Genomic DNA, 17,336 nt, shown 5'->3' with positions numbered 1-17,336 from the left:
AATCCTATGTTATTCCAGTACTATTCCTATACTTTTAAAATCATCACACAGTCTAATACATGGTCAGAACAGTGATAGTGGCGCCCTCCGGTGGATAACATAATGAACGCACAAAACAAAGACAGGTAGTGATGTGAAGAATGGCATGATTTTATTGTGTCCATTGCTCAATGTTAGACATATGGGATTTGATGTGGTTATAGAGACATGCCATACAACCATTATTAGGTCCTCTTTTAAGCCAAGTGCTCCTTCCTATTGGAGGAAGACAATAAAACCACTGAGAACGCCCGTTTTCTGCATACAGGAGCCATGCCTTCTCTTAGACCTCTACTTTTTTCTTTTTTTTTTTGTGATTGTTGTCGCAGATGCACTGACTATTTACAGTGTTTACAATAGTGATGTCATGTACAAAAGAGAAAGAAACCTTTACAAATATTTGCATAAGAAAAAAAACAAAACAACAAATGTCTGCCCTTAAGAACAATGCAAAAAAGGAAGATATCCAGTTATTAAAAATCCCTCCCGTGATAAGGTTTAAGTGTGGTAGGTCCAATGAAGCAAAACTTTGGGAGCACACAAGGGATACATGCATCCACATTACATCTCCAGGCTAATATCTGTTCTTATGCTGCTTCCCACTCGCAGGCAACTGTCTCAAAGATGTCCAGTCTTTCACACTTGAAGTTTATGTAGATGGTGTCAAATCACACACACTCATGATACACATTCTCATCTACTGCAGAGTTAACTGACACACACGTTACCTTAACTACCAGCAATAGGCCCAAATCAATAACCCACTCCCCACCCAAATGCGGGGGCATCAAGGTGACGACATTTAAGTGACATCAGAGTAGGTGAGAGGAAGTGAATCGAGGCCTTCGTGTGGTAGATTAAAGCAGCTCGAAAGCAGCTTTAGGCCAAATTGTGTTTCAGGCACAGATAAGACTTAGGCATCATGTCTCTACTTTCCACCAGCACTCGGCTGCTTGAAAAGTAGAGGAACATCTGGACAGAATATGGCAGTCTGAGGTACTTCAGGGTCAAGGGGCACAGAGCTAAGAGGTTTAAGTGTATCTCTACTACCTACAGCTTCCTCCTTTAACACACCTTTTTTTTTTTTTTTTTTGCTGATTTCCTTCATATGAACAGTCAGGATGTGAGCAATAAATACTCGTTGTAATCTAGTACTTTCTATCATATATTATGTGCAAAAGAATGAAGGAAAGAAATGAGAGGAAGCCACTTGAAATTGAGATTCAACCAGTTCATACCATTCAAAACCCTTATGAAAAGATATAGAGAGCAAATGCAATGAGGAAGGAAATGGTTTTTGTACATTTTCTTATCGCTCGATGGCAGATTTTTTCACTCATGTTCACCTTCTTCCTCCAGTAAGATTATGAATGAGAAATGAAACAGTGACGACGGAAGTACTCATCTACGCTGTCTGCTCTTGCTGATAATGTTGGGTGCGTATATATATACTATGATAATTGTATGCAGATGCTCAGTGACTCAGTATAAAAACCTACAAAATCAAGATTTTCAAAGCTGTATCTTCAGCAATCACAAGATAGGTTTGTGTTTTAAAACTGATATCTAAATACAGGATAGAAGCAAGCACAGCCAGAAATGGTAGGCCGTTTTGGCAGACTAGATAAACAAGCAGTTTTTGAGTTTTCTCTTGTGTGTTTAAAATACACTATGTTGAGTCTAGGGTCAATGTCTGTGGTTAGGATCAGTGTATTTACTGGAGTAAACCACTTGGCTACTGAGTCAACTAACGATGACATTTTACTGCACAGACTGACCCTGAAACTGATTCATTTTTCAATTCATCATTCACCCATGCATGTTACTCCTACACCTTCACAGGTGTGACACTTGCTCCGCCTATGACTCAACGGCTGCACCGAAAAGAAAAGAAAGAAAACATTCAAGGCAATTTTTGTTGTTGTGTTACTGAGTGTCTGTTATATTTTACCGAGCACCTTTGATAAGACGAAAAGCACACCAGGAGGGCACTGAGGCAGGAGTTACTGGATGCTGCCATCTAGAGGAATTTTTAATGAACTGCTAATGATTTGGCCAAACTGATAGTCCGACCCCCCCATTTGATGCACCGTCACTGACACAGCCGCCTTAAATCCAATTACCACGTGTAGAAAATAAAGTGCATTTTTTGGCTGTTGTTGAGTGATGCTCTGACTTTTGGGGAAATCAGACTCTTTTACTTCTGAGGTGAATTTCATTCGGAAATGAAGCACGTGCCTTCTAAGAAAAACCAGTAAGCACCAATAGTTGTAGTGAAAGTTGTGGCAGTCAAACACAAACAAAAGAAAAGGGAACAAATGGGTCTTGATCAGTAGGATTATAGGTAATATTTTGCATCATACTATTCCGGTTACCATGCACTTGCAGATTCAACAATAACCTATCTGGGACAAACTGGGGGCAGAGAAGAGACAAATCAATATCTTTCCCTGACATGATCATCACAGCTTCCTATGAAAGCAGTTGAATTGTCTTTCCAATGTTGTAATACCAGGGCAGAGCAAACCCTTCGTCCATATTCACTCTCTCTCTCTAGATCCTTTACATTTAGCTTTGTAACTGCTCACTGAGCACACAGTTAAGTTCATTATCGAGTCTTTAAAGTCTCATTGGGACTGCATTCGCTGTGTCAGCCGTAATAAAGAGTCCATAGTTCCATAGCTCGACTGACAGTCAGATGTTATCCTCAGAGTGTAGCCTGCAGACTGGGATCCAGACTGCCGTCCCGCTCTGGAGACTCGATGTAGTTGGCCGACTCCTGCAGCTTCAGCAGCATGGCCATCTGGTGGAGACAGAGAGGCAGAGTGAGTCAAACTGCGGATTAACAGACATGTTTTGTCTTCCAGGGTTAGATTTGGCTTGGCATGGATGACATATTTCTTGAAATGCATTTCAAACTTAAGTGTTATGACAACTAATGATTCATTCTGTTATCCATTAACATGCCAAATGTTTCTATGATAATTGAGATAATCTTTTGGCTCATGAAATGTCAAAAAATAGCGACAACTGCCAATTATTATTTTCCAGAGTCCAAAGGGAACTTTAAATACTGGTTTAAGAGAAGACACTTTTGGAACTGTGAGCGTGTATTCGTCTCACAAGAAAAGGCTGTATGTGAGAAAATACCAGATTGTCAAATTGACAAATCAATGTGGGACATTTTCTGGTAAAACCTTACTGGCTGCTTCTTTTATTTTGCGCTGTTCTGGAGCTGATGTGAACCATTAAAGCTCAAGAGGAACATATATATATATCGGTCACTGTGGGAAACTGTTTTTCTTTCGCTCGCTGTTTTTACCAGGTTATAGTCTCTCATCCTGTGTGTGTGTGTGTGTGTGTGTCTGATAAAACAGTGCTGCACATTTTACACCAGCTTTTTAATGAAGGTTAAGACCTAATTTCCTCAGCTGCAGTGGTCAGTCTACAGTTAACAGCTGTTATTTCTGTCAGTTTCAGTTCCCTCTCGCTGTTTTTTTTTTTGGTTTTTTTTTGCCGCTGAACAGGAACACCTTAAAATACAAACTGTGTGTGTGGTTCTGTTCTTCTTTCATTTAACCTGTGGTGCAGTCTTTTAGTAAATAAGAACACAGTTTGACTGCTCAGTGCCTATAATCCTCTTAGTCTATTATCAGAATTATTTCTCAGTGAATTTTCTCGGCCCTTAACTTGTCACCCATCTCAAGAGAAACTCACCAGCGGGTCTGACTCCAGTGTGCTGGGTGGAGGTGTATCTTTGGGGGGCTTCTTCTCCTCACTGGCTGCACCTATGCTGGGGGGAGGTAGGTGAAAGAGTCTGGACTGGTCTTGCTGTGCATTGGGCCAAGGTAGGGTGCCTCTCACCCACTCCACTGGATCCTCCCATACTGCCTTCTGCCCGTGGACCTGAGGGAACAGATTGAAACGTATGTGAAACAACATGTCAAGAGTGAAGGAGGTGACTTCTTGTTGTCACCATTAATGTTGCACTCTGCAGGATGTCTGTGTCTGTGCTCACCTTGATGCCGTCTTTGGCTCCCTCTTGGAGGTACGGTATGATGGAGTGGTTCCACAGGTCAATAAACCACTGCCTGAACTCTGCCACTGATACTGGGCAGGACAGGAAGAAGCAGGGACCTGGGGGAGGCAGAAATTTCTTTTAACTGCTTTCCTGAGTTATTTCTCACTGTTACAGATCCAGCTATCCCTCCTGTTCCCTGTTGTCTACCTTTACTGACCCTGCGTCCTCTGTATCTCACCTATAAGGAAGTCTGAAGTGCTGTGTTTCTCCAGAAACGCGTGGAGGTGGTACCAGAGTTGAGGGACCCAGTCGAGTACGCGGAGGAGAGCTTGGTGGCATGTGGAGTCCTTCTCCTCCTCCTGGTAGGCCTCCACAGCTTTACGGTGCAGGTACCTCAGCAGGAACCCATTTGCTGGTTCCACGTTGTTGGAGAACATCACCATCCTGTGAACATATGCAAGAAATATCACTTTTTGTTACCTTCATTTTTGTATTTAATAGTGTTTCAAAGTCAGAGGAGGCATTGTAAACACTTTCTGGCTTGGTGCCCACCTGAAGCTGAGGTGCAGTCCGTGGTTGGATGACATCTTCACTGGCTGATTAGTCGTGCCAATGATGTATGGACTGAAACATCAACAGAGGAAATGATGTAAATCATGAGCCAAATCTTATTTGAACTCTTATGTGAAATACTGTAATTGTTTGAATCGACTCACCATTTGTGATACTTGCAGGTGAGCGCTCCGTTAACAAGCTCAGTGATGGCTGCAGAATCACTGATGTCATCTATGATAACAACCAGTGGCATCTCTCCTCCACTCTCTCTGTCAATCTGATTCGCCAGGTTGGACAGATACAACTGCAGATCCTGTGACAACAAAGAAAGGTGAATGTATCATTTTCAGAGTGTATCAATCAGTATTAAGAACTGTTTATGATAAAAGAGACTTCAAAATAATCCTCATGTGCTACCTTCTGCGACTGACGGTGCATGTTGAAGGTGACAGCGGCGCTGCGACCCAGGACACAGGTCTCGTGGTCGGCCTCAGACGAGTCGGTGCGGCTGCGCTGCAGGAGGTAGTGGGCCAGACGCTGAGCTAGGTAAGTCTTTCCTGTCCCACTGGGCCCAGACAGAACCAGACGCCTGTGCTTCAGCAGCAGGCTGATGTAGTGCAGCATCATGGGCTTAGGAATCAGAGTCTCAAACACCAGTGAGTCAACACATTTTTCTCTAAGACCTAAAGAGAGGCAGAAAGACACAGGAGAGGGGGCGAGGGGGAGCAAGGTTTTTTTTTTGAATGCTTTAAAATGTGTAAAGCAGGACACAATATATAGATAAAACATCATGTAGATGGTTTTATGCAGATTCTGTATATAATTTACAATCACCTTGTCCAAAGGATCCTTTATGTTTTTTTAATTTGATTTCCTACCATCTGGGCCAACAGCCCAGCTTATACCCAACTTGAAATGTGCTTGAGGTACATAATACATCAGAATTAACATCAAAAAGTCAAAGTCGAGTTTCCATCACAAGGCAATGCAGGGACCGTTTTGAAAAAGAGGTTCCCAAACAGGAAACTTTTTTAATGCAAGACATGAACAAATCCTGAGAATCATTTTCACAATGTCTTCTGTGTTCGATTTCCTTTTTATTTATTTCAACAGCTGACTCTTCAGGATGTCAGATGATCTTAAATCACACCTGCATGCACCTGCATTACCAGGAGAAGTTCACCAAATTTTGACAAAACCATGATGATTGTTGATTTGTAATAGCAAAGTGATTGAAACAAGTGGCTGCTTAGAAGCTTTTGAATAAACCAAATCAAAATGTTTGACAATATTTGCCAATTAGACAATATGGACACTCACTAACCTTTCAAGGTGACAAATATTCGAGCTGAACCACTGCTGAGACAACGATATGGTGAGGCTTGAGGTTTGTCCCCTCCTATCACCCTCTGCCCTCCTTGGGTCAGCTGGTAAGTATGCAGCGAATCACAGGACAGACCCAGGCTGGCTGTCGGGTCCACTTGAGTTAGATAGTCCTGAACAGAAGAGAAAAAGAATTCAAATTACCAAAGTTAAAATGTGATTTACGATCTATCAAATCACAGCTAAACTATTTGTTACAAATGTCTACACAGTGAAAGAGGATGATTACAGACTTACTTTGAAGATCTTAGCTATGAGAGAGTCGAGACAGGCCCAGTCAGTCCTTGCATTGACGGGCACTGAGCCCAAGTAATACTCCTGCTGCTGTTTACTGTCCTACAGACACAGAGGGGGGAAAGAAAGAGTTCACAGTTTCCAAACGGTTCAATTTAAAGCCAATGACTTTAGTTAGTTATTAGTTATTGTAGCTGATGGTGTTCAGTGTTTACCTCTGGTTGATCTCCAATCCGGACCACTACTCGTGCAGTCACCTCATCCCGCTGGGAGGAAACACTCAGCATTTCAACTGGAGACACGTCTGAAAGAGAGGAAGAAACAGGGGATGAATGACATATAACTTCTTCATACATATCACATATCGGAGAAGGTTCTGTTTGTCTCTTACCTGGATCTTTACAGTCATTCAGACTGAGGCTGAAGGACTTGGTGAGGGACATGCTCATTGGCTGCCTCAGCGAGGGCCCCAAGAGAGAGGCCAGGCCTGAAGGCTGGGAGGTGGAGGAGGTGGGACCAGAACCTGGGAGATTGAGCTGACTTCCTGTTTTCAAATGGTCATTCTCTGCCTTCAAGTTCTCCACCGTTGACTAAGAACATGGGCCAGTAAAAACTTTAGTTATATTTCCACACAAATACAATATCGTTCCTACATATCTTTCGGATATATACTTATACTGAACATGCACATAAAGGCAAAACAAACCTGCATGTTGTTCATGGCTTCTCTGAGCTGCTCCAGCTGGTGGGCGGAGTTTAAGGCCTCCAGTCGGATGTCCGTCAGTTCCCTCTCTTTCACCCAGAGTTCTGAGCGTAGATCTGATACCGCAGTCTCCTCATTGTCCCCCTCTTCTGTAGTCTCCATGATGCTGGAGGAGACAGGATGCGCACATCAGGACCAGACACCCGTGAAGACTAAACTTGCTATTTTAATGCTGAGCTGAGAGCTCGAGTAAGGTGTTTAGATACTTACACAGAGGAGGTGGCAGAAGCTGAGGTTTTGAGGGATGAGAGCTCGTTCTCCCCTCCTTCTCCCCCCTCATGAGGCATCTTTGGGGAATTGGGAGCTGAGGAATCCGGTGTGGCAATTTCCTCGATGTCTGAGTAGGTTTTGGAGCCTTTCTTAATGCTAAATGCCTTGTTGAAGGAGCTCCGCAGCTACATAGAGAGAGGGGCCAGGGTGAAGGAGGAAGAGAGAGACAGACAGACTTTTGAGCTTATATTCAGTGGTTGATTGTGATGTGTGATTTATTTCAAAGACGATGTGTTAGGATTGTTAATTTGACACATGCTAAACATACAGGAATAGTTTGTCTTTTTTAAAAGTTTTTTTACAGCATGTAACTCAATGCTAACCGCAACCTGATTTTTGTGTGGCTTAAACAAACAAAAATGTAATGAGCTTCATTGGTGCAGATTTTGTTACCTTTGGAGAGAGCCGGGATACCTTTATCCCCCGTTTCCAGTGGTTATGCTAAGCTAAGCTAACCATCTGCTGATGATAACTTAATATCTAATGGACCAATATATGAGTGATATAAACTTTAAACTAGAAAACGAATTTCCAAAATGACAAACTATTCCTTTCAGTCATTATCTGAAAACAGGCCACAGTTACTGTCAGTATATGTGTTTGCAGATTTAGTTCCCAACAATGACTGTATATAAAGATGGATGACATGACAGTTCCCCAGTAGTGAAGCCAAAACATCACAATTGGCCCCCGGATGGCTGGCTGCAGTATAGGTCATAAATCCCGCCCCTTCCATGTTAGCAAATGGGACATGGGCAAAATTAACAAATCAAAACACATCAAAAACATTTTTTTTTTTTCCCAAAGACGGTTTCTGTCATTTTAGGTGTCCTTATCACGCTGATGCTATAAAACGGGAGCATATCGTCATGATTTGGGTCGATCAATTCTGTGGCTCCACTGGCCGAGAATATGGCTCCAAATGAGGTCACCAGCAAAAGATGGCAGTGGCCGTATCTGGGATATTTTGGCCTCTATCTTTCTATACAGTGGGAGGAGATGTGTTGTCCATCTTTATATACGTCATTAGAACCTGGGTGAGTAAGGGTTAAGTGGTCAAGCTGGATGTTGGTCCAGATACTGCCTGCACATATTTTCAACTGAAGGATAAAATACACAATAAATAAATGGTGTAAATGAAGGAAAAAATAACTGAAAACCGAAAAACCACCTTTAGTGGAAGATCGTGTCTACTGATTGCCACTTTTAACTGAATTACAACCATACATTCAATCTGAATAATGACAGAACAGGCAGCCAATCAGTAGCCTAGGCATTGAATCAGCAGAGATGGAAGGTACTTGAATATTATGTTGAAGTTTTAGATGGCCCATCATGCTTTATAACAGAGACTTATTGAGGCTTTATAGGGACACAATGACAGCACTCACCTCAAAGACCTAAAACAGCAAAATAACACAACACAGAGGAGGAAAAGACTGGTCATACTTTATTTTCCATGCTGCTTTGTCATTATCATGAAGGAGAACAGACTGAACACAGACACACACCAGGCTGTGAGAGTAAAACACTGCATCACAAGCAGAGTGCATTCATCCTTACCCAGCTCTTTTTCTTCTTCTTCTTGGCATCTTGGTCCTTCAAGCTGCCAATGCTCGACATACTGGTCAGGCTGTTAAGACTCGAGATGCTCTCACATGAGTTCTGACGTCGAATTCGCAGGTCTGGAAAACAAGAATAGTCAACATCAAAACACTGGCAGATGTGCAGAGAGGCGGAAGAAACAGCATCAGCTGGTAAATCTCCAAACCTTTCATGTTATCTGGGGTGTTTAAAGCTCCATGTATGACAGCCTGGGCCTCTTCATTCCTGGCCTTCAGAGACTCGATGGTCTCCCGCAGCTCCAGCAGCTCTGAATCCTGCACAAACATTAAATTAATAAATGACTGACTGAATTTAGATTTTAAAGATGCAGACTGGTTTAAAAGTTTCATCATTTTTTAGGGCGTACTACTGCCTGATGCTTTAGTCAAGCACTGCAACTCAAACCCGCAGTACAAGGTCATGGGCTTGACCTCCGTCACGATGTTAACAGTTCAAAAGGACAAAGAGTCCAGAACAGCTGAGCCTCTCTGTGCCGCTTATTGTGCACTAAAGTCGATCCCACTCCACTATAAATGGAGCCACCGGGCCCATCTCCTCAAGGTTAAAGAGCCCGTGCTCCAGGCTGAGCTGCACAGGTCAGTGCGCTGGCACGGACAACAAAGACTTTCTGGAGCGGTCTAGACGGGGCTTTCAGTGGGAGCAGCAAAGCATGAAGCACTGAGAGAGACTCCTCACTTCTACACACACACACACACACACACACACACACACACACACACACACACACACACACACACTCACTCACACAAATACACACTGAACATCGCCTCAGGCACCGATCAGTTTATTCGCACCAAAACGATACAAAGGAAGAAGAATGCAGGAATGTGATGTTTGCTGTGAATCAACGTGCAGATGTTTTGCACTTTGAGCTCATTCTTCAGCCCAAAATGAATGTCTTTTTTTTGTTTTTTCATTGATCCGCTTTCCTTTTCTCACATAAACCCTCCCTGTGTAACTGCAGCCTCGGCCTCTCACCTACATTTAGCTCCTCGCTGCAAGCTGTGATCAAAGTCACCTCGCTGCATGTTTGCACAAACGCTGCCTCCCCTGAGCTCACTGCTCACACGTTGTGCACAAATGGTGGCATGCAGCTGGAATTCAGTTTTGTGTGTATTTGAAAGTGCGGCTGTGTTGGGTGGTGTTACCTTCTGCTCATGGCTTATTGACAGACTCTGAAGCCGAGTTGTCATCAATGCCAAACTTTGCTCAAATGCAGCCACCAGATTTGCCTGCTTGGAAAAAGAAAAAGCATAAATTCAAGATTAAAAACACAAGCAGACCCTTTATATATGTATATTTGTAACAGGAAACTAGCAGGATATAAATGTACTGATCCTTTTTTTTTTATCATTATTGATTCTGAAAGAACATCAGAAAGCACATGGAGACTGGCTAGAACTTCACACCTATTCAGGAACACATTTTACATCTGCTTTGACTTTCATTCCTTGTACACAGGGTGTTAAAAAGCTGAATAACACACAAGGGCTGAAAAGGATGTCTCCTGGGGAAAATTCTCCTCCTCTCTAATCTCTCTCTCACACACATCCACTTTAGCTCAGAGGAGGAAAAGAAAATGACTTTCCATTCTCTTTTTAGAACGTATTAATACGTTAAAATAATGGATACAGCCCAGTCATTAATTTAATTATACTGTGATGTGTGCATGTTTTGCCTAATAAGGTCAAACAATATGGAAAAAAACATCCCAGGGGAAAACACACACACACACACACACACACACAGACACACACACACACACACACACACACACACGATTGATTTGTACTGCATAATGCCTGTGTTGTATTCACGCACTTGGACCAATGAAAACGCTGACAGGGTGGTCATTCAGAAACAACCTTTCAGAGTGGAAAGAAAGGGCGAGGCACCTGTGTGTGTGTGTGTGTGTGTGTGTGTGTGTGTGTGTGTGTGTGTGTGTGTGTGTGTGTGTGTGTGTGTGGCTAAGCTAAGTGGCTTGGGGAGAGGTTCAGGAGGAGGTTAGCATTATTCAGGCCCCGCACGGATAAGAAATGTGCTGAGACTGCACAGAAATGATCTATGACTGACATACCACAGCTTGGATAATAAATCTCTCTCCGTGTGTCTTTATGCTAGTTTATATGAAGGGTAGATTCCTTGACTTGTGTGAGAAGAATGGCAGCAAGAGGTTTGGATGAATGGATAAAATAGTGAAAGGCAAAGGATTGAGGCCTGAACCCACTGACTGGCAACAAAAAAAAACAAAAAAAAAAACAACCACAGCTGCAATAAACTGGTATTCTAACCTAATCTTAAAGAGGTTCAATGCAATTGTTTGTTTTTACATTAAAACAGCTTAACTAAAATTCTTCTAATCATGGGGAAAAAAAGGCAAATGAAAGGAGCAGTAAGAAACAAAAGAACAACAAAGCTAAAGGCACCCTGACATTGATCCTTCTTTGCCTGCCATCCCTTGTCTGCGTGAGTATCAGTTACTTCAGCCTCAGGGCTCATGCGATCGAGGTGGACAGTTCATCAAGATGAGTGACAAGTATTGGGGTGTAAAATCAGAGGGAGGGGCTACTACTAATTCTTCAGTTGCCTCGAGGTAAAAGGTTGCATATTGTAGCTTAAAAGATAACATGACAATGTCACTCAAACACAGTAGCGTCTGGTTGCATGGAGCTGCGTTTTTCCGCTTTCTTATCAGATCATTTTTTACTTATCTAAGCTGAATTTGCTGTTTTCAGACATTCTTGCTTTTAGTATATGGTTGACAGTCTGTGGCTGTCTTTTGTTTTGTTCAGTGTTTTACATAAAAAAAAAAGAAATTTCAAAGCTACCAATGGTGGTATGTAGGTATTTTCATTGCTAGGAAGATGTGCACAATGGAAAATTTAAGAGTTGAATTGCACTTGGAAAATAAAGTGTTATATATCTTTAAGAATACTTGAAGACATTAAATTAAATGAATACATCTGAATTTCATCTGAAATCTCGAGAAACTTACAAAGAAAAACATGTTATTAAAGCACTTTATGCAAGTGGTCATGTCATGTTAATGAGGTTAGCACACAAACACTACATACGTTTGCTGTCAGCTGTGTGGTCAGGTTAGACACCTTCTCCTGGGACGACTCCAGCTCTCTCCTCAGCTTGCGGATTTGCTGTGAGGAGAAACAAGAGAATGCTGTATTATAAAAGGTCATTAAAGCTGACAACGGCTGACATTACATGAGTGACTAGAGTGGATGGTGCTCGTGAAATGAATAACAAGACTTGTTCGACCACAGAGCACAGGGATGAGAGGGATGGATGAAAGGAAAGAAAGTGATGAAACAGAGGAGGAGAGACTGCAGGAAAGAAAACACTTACCTCTCCCTGAATCCTTTCCTCAGCCTTTGGAAGCAGGGGGAATAAAAGTCAAGATGTTAGATAAGACACAGAGGGAGAGGAGAGGAGAGGAGAGGAGAGGAGAGGAGAGGAGAGGAGAGGAGAGAAGAGGAGAGAAGAGAGGAGATGTTTCCAAGGGAGAAAGTCTTGTTTTTAGTATTTACTGTTCAAAGTATTCAAAGTATCTACCTGAGTCTGCATGCCGCCCACACTCACCGAGGAGTAGCTCGACGAGGCGTTGGATGCCAGGGAGAGTACAGAACCATGGACTGAAAATGAAAAATCAAGAGCAACAAAATAAACCAATTAGAGAGTTGCCCAACAACACCTAACAGAACATTACATAACAGATATCAAAATCACTCAAAGGACTCACCTTCATCTGGCTCTTTGTCCCTGAAGGATCCGGAGCGAACCATTCCCATGCTGCGGGGACGCTCGGCCAGCGACAGTGTGCTGCCCAGTGGAGACGCCCCGTACAGCTCCATGGAGGCATCGTGTGTTGGGATGCTGTTGGATCGAGTCATCCTTGGAGGACCGCCAACAGGGCTGGGTACTAGTAAGAAAACGATGCGATACATGAAATTACACCAATCCGTAAATAAGAGTAGCACTTTTCAACTCAGTATATATATATATTAGAGTGTGTGTCTACGCTCAGATGTATACATACCCAGACTTGTCTTAGAGGTGCGGGGCAGGGAGGTGGGTGAGGACATCAGTGGAAGAGTGAGCGAATCGGTCATACTGAGAATAGTGTGAGAGTGTCTCCTCTCTCCTTTCTCCTTCCCTTCCTCCTCAACCTGGGAGGCACCGCTGAAACTACACAGACAGAGGACAAAGTCAGTCATGTTGTGGTAAAAGTTTGTGTACTAATGGCAAATAAAGAAACTGTCGCTCATTGTAGACTTGTTGTTATACATTAAAATCCATGTACAATGCTGTGCACACTCTGCGGACATTTGGCAACATCGTGTTTAAAGTCAAAAGAAAGAAGAGTTCTGAAAAATCCGTCAAGCCCATACAATTTCTTTTTCAGTCATATGCAGTAAAGCCTTCACATACAACCCCTGGGAAATTGTCTAGTTTTGTAAAAAAAATCAACTATTTATACGTTTAGAGTGTTAATTGTGAACTATGTCCGCAACAATTAGTCAACTGATCGATACGTCAATCGACAGAAAATAAATCTTCTATTTTGACAATCAATCCAATCTGTTTTAGTTGTTTTTGTTGTTCCAGCATGTGAGGCTTTACTGCTGTCATCAGTTTTACTTGATAGTAACATGAATATCTTTGGGTTTTGAACTGTTGGTCAGATGAAGCATGAAATCTGAACATGTCACCTTGGTCTCTGGGAAATAATAATCATTTCACTATTGTCTGAAACTTATTTCAAATGATAAATGATTAATTGAGGAAATAACTAGCAGAATGACTAATAGGGAAAATAATCATCAGCTACAGCCCTAATGTGCACAATGATATCTCAATATGAGATTATATTATTATACAGAATAAACATAAACAATAATAATAATTTTCTGCTCGTCCCAGGGAAGATCTTTGCATGGCTCTACACCGCATAAACTGTACATTACTCAGAAGATGTCCAGTGAAATTCTGCTTTACATACACAGCACCAGTATCGGAGTGGAAAGACACACAAAATGCTGCGAGTATGACACAAATGAGATACAATTTTGAGGGGACTAAGGCAGGGTTGTGGAATACAAGTGAAAGGAATGATGTCTAATTGCCCTGAGGGCAGGATTAACACAGTCTGTCATTCAGAACAGATCTTATCAATGGGATCTCTGTATGTGTGCAATTAAAAGACTGTGCCCAAATGGCGTCAAACAATCCCAGCCTGATGGTCTGGTGTATGACGCGTGGAGCTGTAGTACGTGTGTGTGTGTGTGTTAAAGGTTTAACTTACCTTAAACCTTTCTTTGGCAGTGTGTTTCTGTCTCTCTGAGAACTGTGGAGATTAAACAATGTCATTATATAACCACTGGTGCAGGGAGTTATTAAACTCTCAAGAACAGGCAGCAGGCACAAAGAGGCACAGTAAGACTGGCAGACAGCTGGTGTCAGCCAGTAATTATGACTTCAGTCAGTGGGGCCGGTACAACACTGATAATAGGCCTGTAGTAATAACAGCCTGGTGAACCCTCAGTGTGTGAGTGTGTGTACGTATGGATGGGTGAGCATCCAAGTGGTTGCCTTTACTTGTTGTTTGAGTTCATAATGTAAGTAAGCCTTTCCATTACGACAAATAGTTATGTAATGTATGTTATGTTTCTAGAATTTGGGAAACAATAAACATCTCATATTGCACATTCTGTCACACACAGATGCCTACCTCTAAAATTTTATTATTAAATATATTCTGATATATGCTGGTAATGATATAAAACCATCTCTACCAATCTATGTCTTCATTATTTATTCCTATCTCATCTTTGTAGGTGTAAATGAGCGTTCTTTCTTGCTCTTCATAAATGCCGTTGTAGTAAAAATACTCCTTTTTCTGTATGCAGAGCATTTTGTTGTTAAATGCCAAATAGATCATCTTTTCACCTGCCCACTCTTAACATGAGGAGAATGTGTGATTGTAGTGAGAAAAAAAAGTGCCTCCCCTGAACAATGAATGATGCTGGTGTAGTTCCTCAGCTAACCAGTAGATGGAGCTACATGGCAGTAGTAATGGAATATGGATGAAAAAAAAAAATGTCCGCTTTCTGATTGGGTTTCAAATATATGCATGGCTAAAGATAATTTAACTCACCTGTCTGTGAGAGTCAGCGTGACTTTACTTCCAGAGCTCCAGCTGGCAGGAGGGCCTCTGTCTTCCTGTCTTTCTTTGTCTCTGGACTCTATGGTGGTGTAGCCTCTCACCAAACTCTCCCGCTCTCTAACCTTCTCCCTCTCCTGGGGCTCTGGAGCCAGACTCATTTGGAGGGGCAACGACTCCATGCTCCGATGCAGCCCAGACAGACGAGGGTAGAGCAGGGGAGAGGTGCTTCCTCCGCTCCCTTCAACTCCGAGTGAAGAGACCTGCCGGGGCCCCAACCCTATCCCAGAGCTCGAGAAGCAGGCCGAAGAGTTCACGTTGAGTAATGGGGCAGGGCTGGGGGTCAGGCAGGAGCCAGTGGAACTGCCTGCTGAGCTAGCCAGGTCCTGGAGCTTCGAGTAGGGGGGAATCTTTGGAGGCAGGGAGTCCTGTACCCCGACCTCCAGGCTGTTGGAGTTCAGCTTATCGAGCTGGGCCATGGATGGAGGCTTCACCAGGCTGCGTACCCCAGATAATCTGAACACAATACAAGACAATGTTGAAGCAAATGCATATTCAGAATTCATCTTGTATGCGAATGTGATGGAATTGGTTGACAAATTACTGCATGTATATTTTAGACTGTAGTATATGAACTTTGGTACCTGTGTGTGTTGGGTGAGGGCAGAGTGCTTGGAGGTCTTAGACCCTGGAGCTTCCCTCCGTTCTCTGAGGGGGTCTGAGCAGGACTGCCCTTCAGAGACACGCCTCCACACTCAGAGTCAGACACAACAGCTTTGGCTTTGGCTCTCTCTTTCTCTTTCTCTCTGTCTGTTTGATTGACAGGACTGGGACTTGGGATGCCACGACCCCCTGCCTTACTCAACCCTGTTCCAGAGTTAAGCCCTGAGCCGGGTTCTTTGAGCCTCGAGCCCTGGGGTGCTGTAGTGGAGGGTTTGATCAGTCCAGAGCCTGTGTCCATGGTAGTGCTCACTGGGCGAGCTGAGCTGGGCCGGGTTAGAGTCAGGGTGCTTGTCTTGGCAGGACGAGGCAGAGAGCGGTACTGGAGAGAAGTCCTGGCATTAGGCGACAGAAAACCACTGTGGTCGCTGCTTGAAACATCCAGACTTGTCTTACGTCCTCCACCACCACCACCACCGCCAGCACCTGGTTTGACAGGAATACCCGAGGTTTTGGGAATCTTCCCCACAGTGGCAGAGCCGCTGGGTATGGCACTGCCACCTGTGCTCATCACAGTGTGCATACTGGCATTGTTGGTCCCGTTACTGGTAGCTGTGGTGGGTTTCTTGAAGCCAAAGTTTCCACCCGTTGAGGGCCTGACCAGGCCGGATGGAGGTTTACGTTGTTCACCACCACTGGTGCCATTCCGGTGGTCTTTACCAGCATCAGAAGAGGAGCGCTGAAGACCTGAAGTCTTCACTGCTAACCGAGACTTATCCATGGGCTTCCCATCTGACTTTACTGTACCTAGAGAGGTAGAGGAGGAAAAAAAACATCACTGGTGAGTAGCATGAACTGACTAATTCCTGAACTCTCTCGTGGTGAGAGAGACTAACCAAGCCATATTAGGACATGATATCTTATCTCAACACCTACAAGGTCTGTCTGTCAGCTGATAACAGCATATCCCTGTCTGAGCAAAGAGACCATGTGTAGACCAGACTCACAGCCAGCTTCACCCTCACACACACTGTTATCACGCAGTTACTCCTCTTTTCCATCCCAATGAACTAAAATAGTTTTCTCCGGCTTTCCAGTAAGTACACGTCTGTGTGTCACAGCTGTGGAGTGCTGAGATTAACATGTGCAACATGGCTGTGGAAAAGTGGTGTTCACGTTCATGAAGCGTGTCTGTGGGCACAAAACTGCATGAAACACCCAGTGTAGCTGGATTTCTCCACTCTTGAAGACTCTTTGGGGAAAGAGGGCGGAGTGAAAGATAACTTGGTGGAACAGGGGTGATTTTGTACACTTACGTACATTTCCCTCTTGGCAAATTAATTGGACTTGTTTGGAAGTTATTATGAGAAAAAACAGACTATTAGACACATGTGAACTGTAAGTACCACCCACACAAGTGCGAGTCCACACTACCCACGCTCTTAATTTGTATCTAATGGGAGTTGTTATGGGAGGTTTATATACAAGACATTAACAGAGTCAAAGAACTGCTGTTGAATGAGACCCACCGGCGTGCTGCCTGGGGACATCTGGAGTCACTTAAGGGTATTTATAAACCCGCAAAAGACACATACACACACAAAGGGGCA

General features: G+C 43.3%; 1 protein-coding gene across 4 annotated transcripts in view; it reads right to left on the bottom strand.

Moving 5' to 3' along the window:
• Positions 1 to 128: 128 nt before the first annotated feature.
• Positions 129 to 17,336, bottom strand: part of LOC111668986 (neuron navigator 1-like) — an 87,574-nt gene continuing 70,366 nt past the window's right edge. Inside the window, exons 9-32 of one of the 4 annotated variants that reach the window (XM_087178976.1) lie at positions 15,711 to 16,533; positions 15,061 to 15,582; positions 14,209 to 14,250; positions 12,943 to 13,091; positions 12,646 to 12,825; positions 12,459 to 12,538; positions 12,252 to 12,275; positions 11,966 to 12,043; positions 10,040 to 10,123; positions 9,037 to 9,145; positions 8,829 to 8,950; positions 7,206 to 7,390; positions 6,939 to 7,101; positions 6,624 to 6,822; positions 6,448 to 6,536; positions 6,236 to 6,334; positions 5,940 to 6,111; positions 5,033 to 5,298; positions 4,777 to 4,928; positions 4,613 to 4,684; positions 4,299 to 4,504; positions 4,058 to 4,176; positions 3,757 to 3,945; positions 129 to 2,842 (exon numbers count right to left, since the gene is read on the bottom strand). In XM_087178976.1, the coding sequence (XP_087035102.1) occupies positions 2,747 to 2,842; positions 3,757 to 3,945; positions 4,058 to 4,176; positions 4,299 to 4,504; positions 4,613 to 4,684; positions 4,777 to 4,928; positions 5,033 to 5,298; positions 5,940 to 6,111; positions 6,236 to 6,334; positions 6,448 to 6,536; positions 6,624 to 6,822; positions 6,939 to 7,101; positions 7,206 to 7,390; positions 8,829 to 8,950; positions 9,037 to 9,145; positions 10,040 to 10,123; positions 11,966 to 12,043; positions 12,252 to 12,275; positions 12,459 to 12,538; positions 12,646 to 12,825; positions 12,943 to 13,091; positions 14,209 to 14,250; positions 15,061 to 15,582; positions 15,711 to 16,533 (4,220 nt within the window). In that variant the 3' untranslated portion in view covers positions 129 to 2,746. Of the gene's footprint in view, positions 2,843 to 3,756; positions 3,946 to 4,057; positions 4,177 to 4,298; positions 4,505 to 4,612; positions 4,685 to 4,776; positions 4,929 to 5,032; positions 5,299 to 5,939; positions 6,112 to 6,235; positions 6,335 to 6,447; positions 6,537 to 6,623; positions 6,823 to 6,938; positions 7,102 to 7,205; positions 7,391 to 8,828; positions 8,951 to 9,036; positions 9,146 to 10,039; positions 10,127 to 11,965; positions 12,044 to 12,251; positions 12,276 to 12,458; positions 12,539 to 12,645; positions 12,826 to 12,942; positions 13,092 to 14,208; positions 14,251 to 15,060; positions 15,583 to 15,710; positions 16,534 to 17,336 lie in introns of all 4 variants that reach the window. The other 3 variants (XM_087178977.1, XM_087178978.1, XM_087178979.1) reach the window with 3 other exon arrangements.

This window comes from Seriola lalandi, unplaced genomic scaffold (assembly GCF_002814215.2).
Source record: "Seriola lalandi dorsalis isolate HSWRI2012SDOR001 ecotype SW California unplaced genomic scaffold, Sedor1 jcf7180002054767, whole genome shotgun sequence".
NCBI classification, from domain to species: Eukaryota; Metazoa; Chordata; class Actinopteri; order Carangiformes; family Carangidae; genus Seriola; species Seriola lalandi.
Note: the sequence above shows the minus strand (reverse complement) of the source record. Positions and strands in the feature narration are given on the sequence as shown.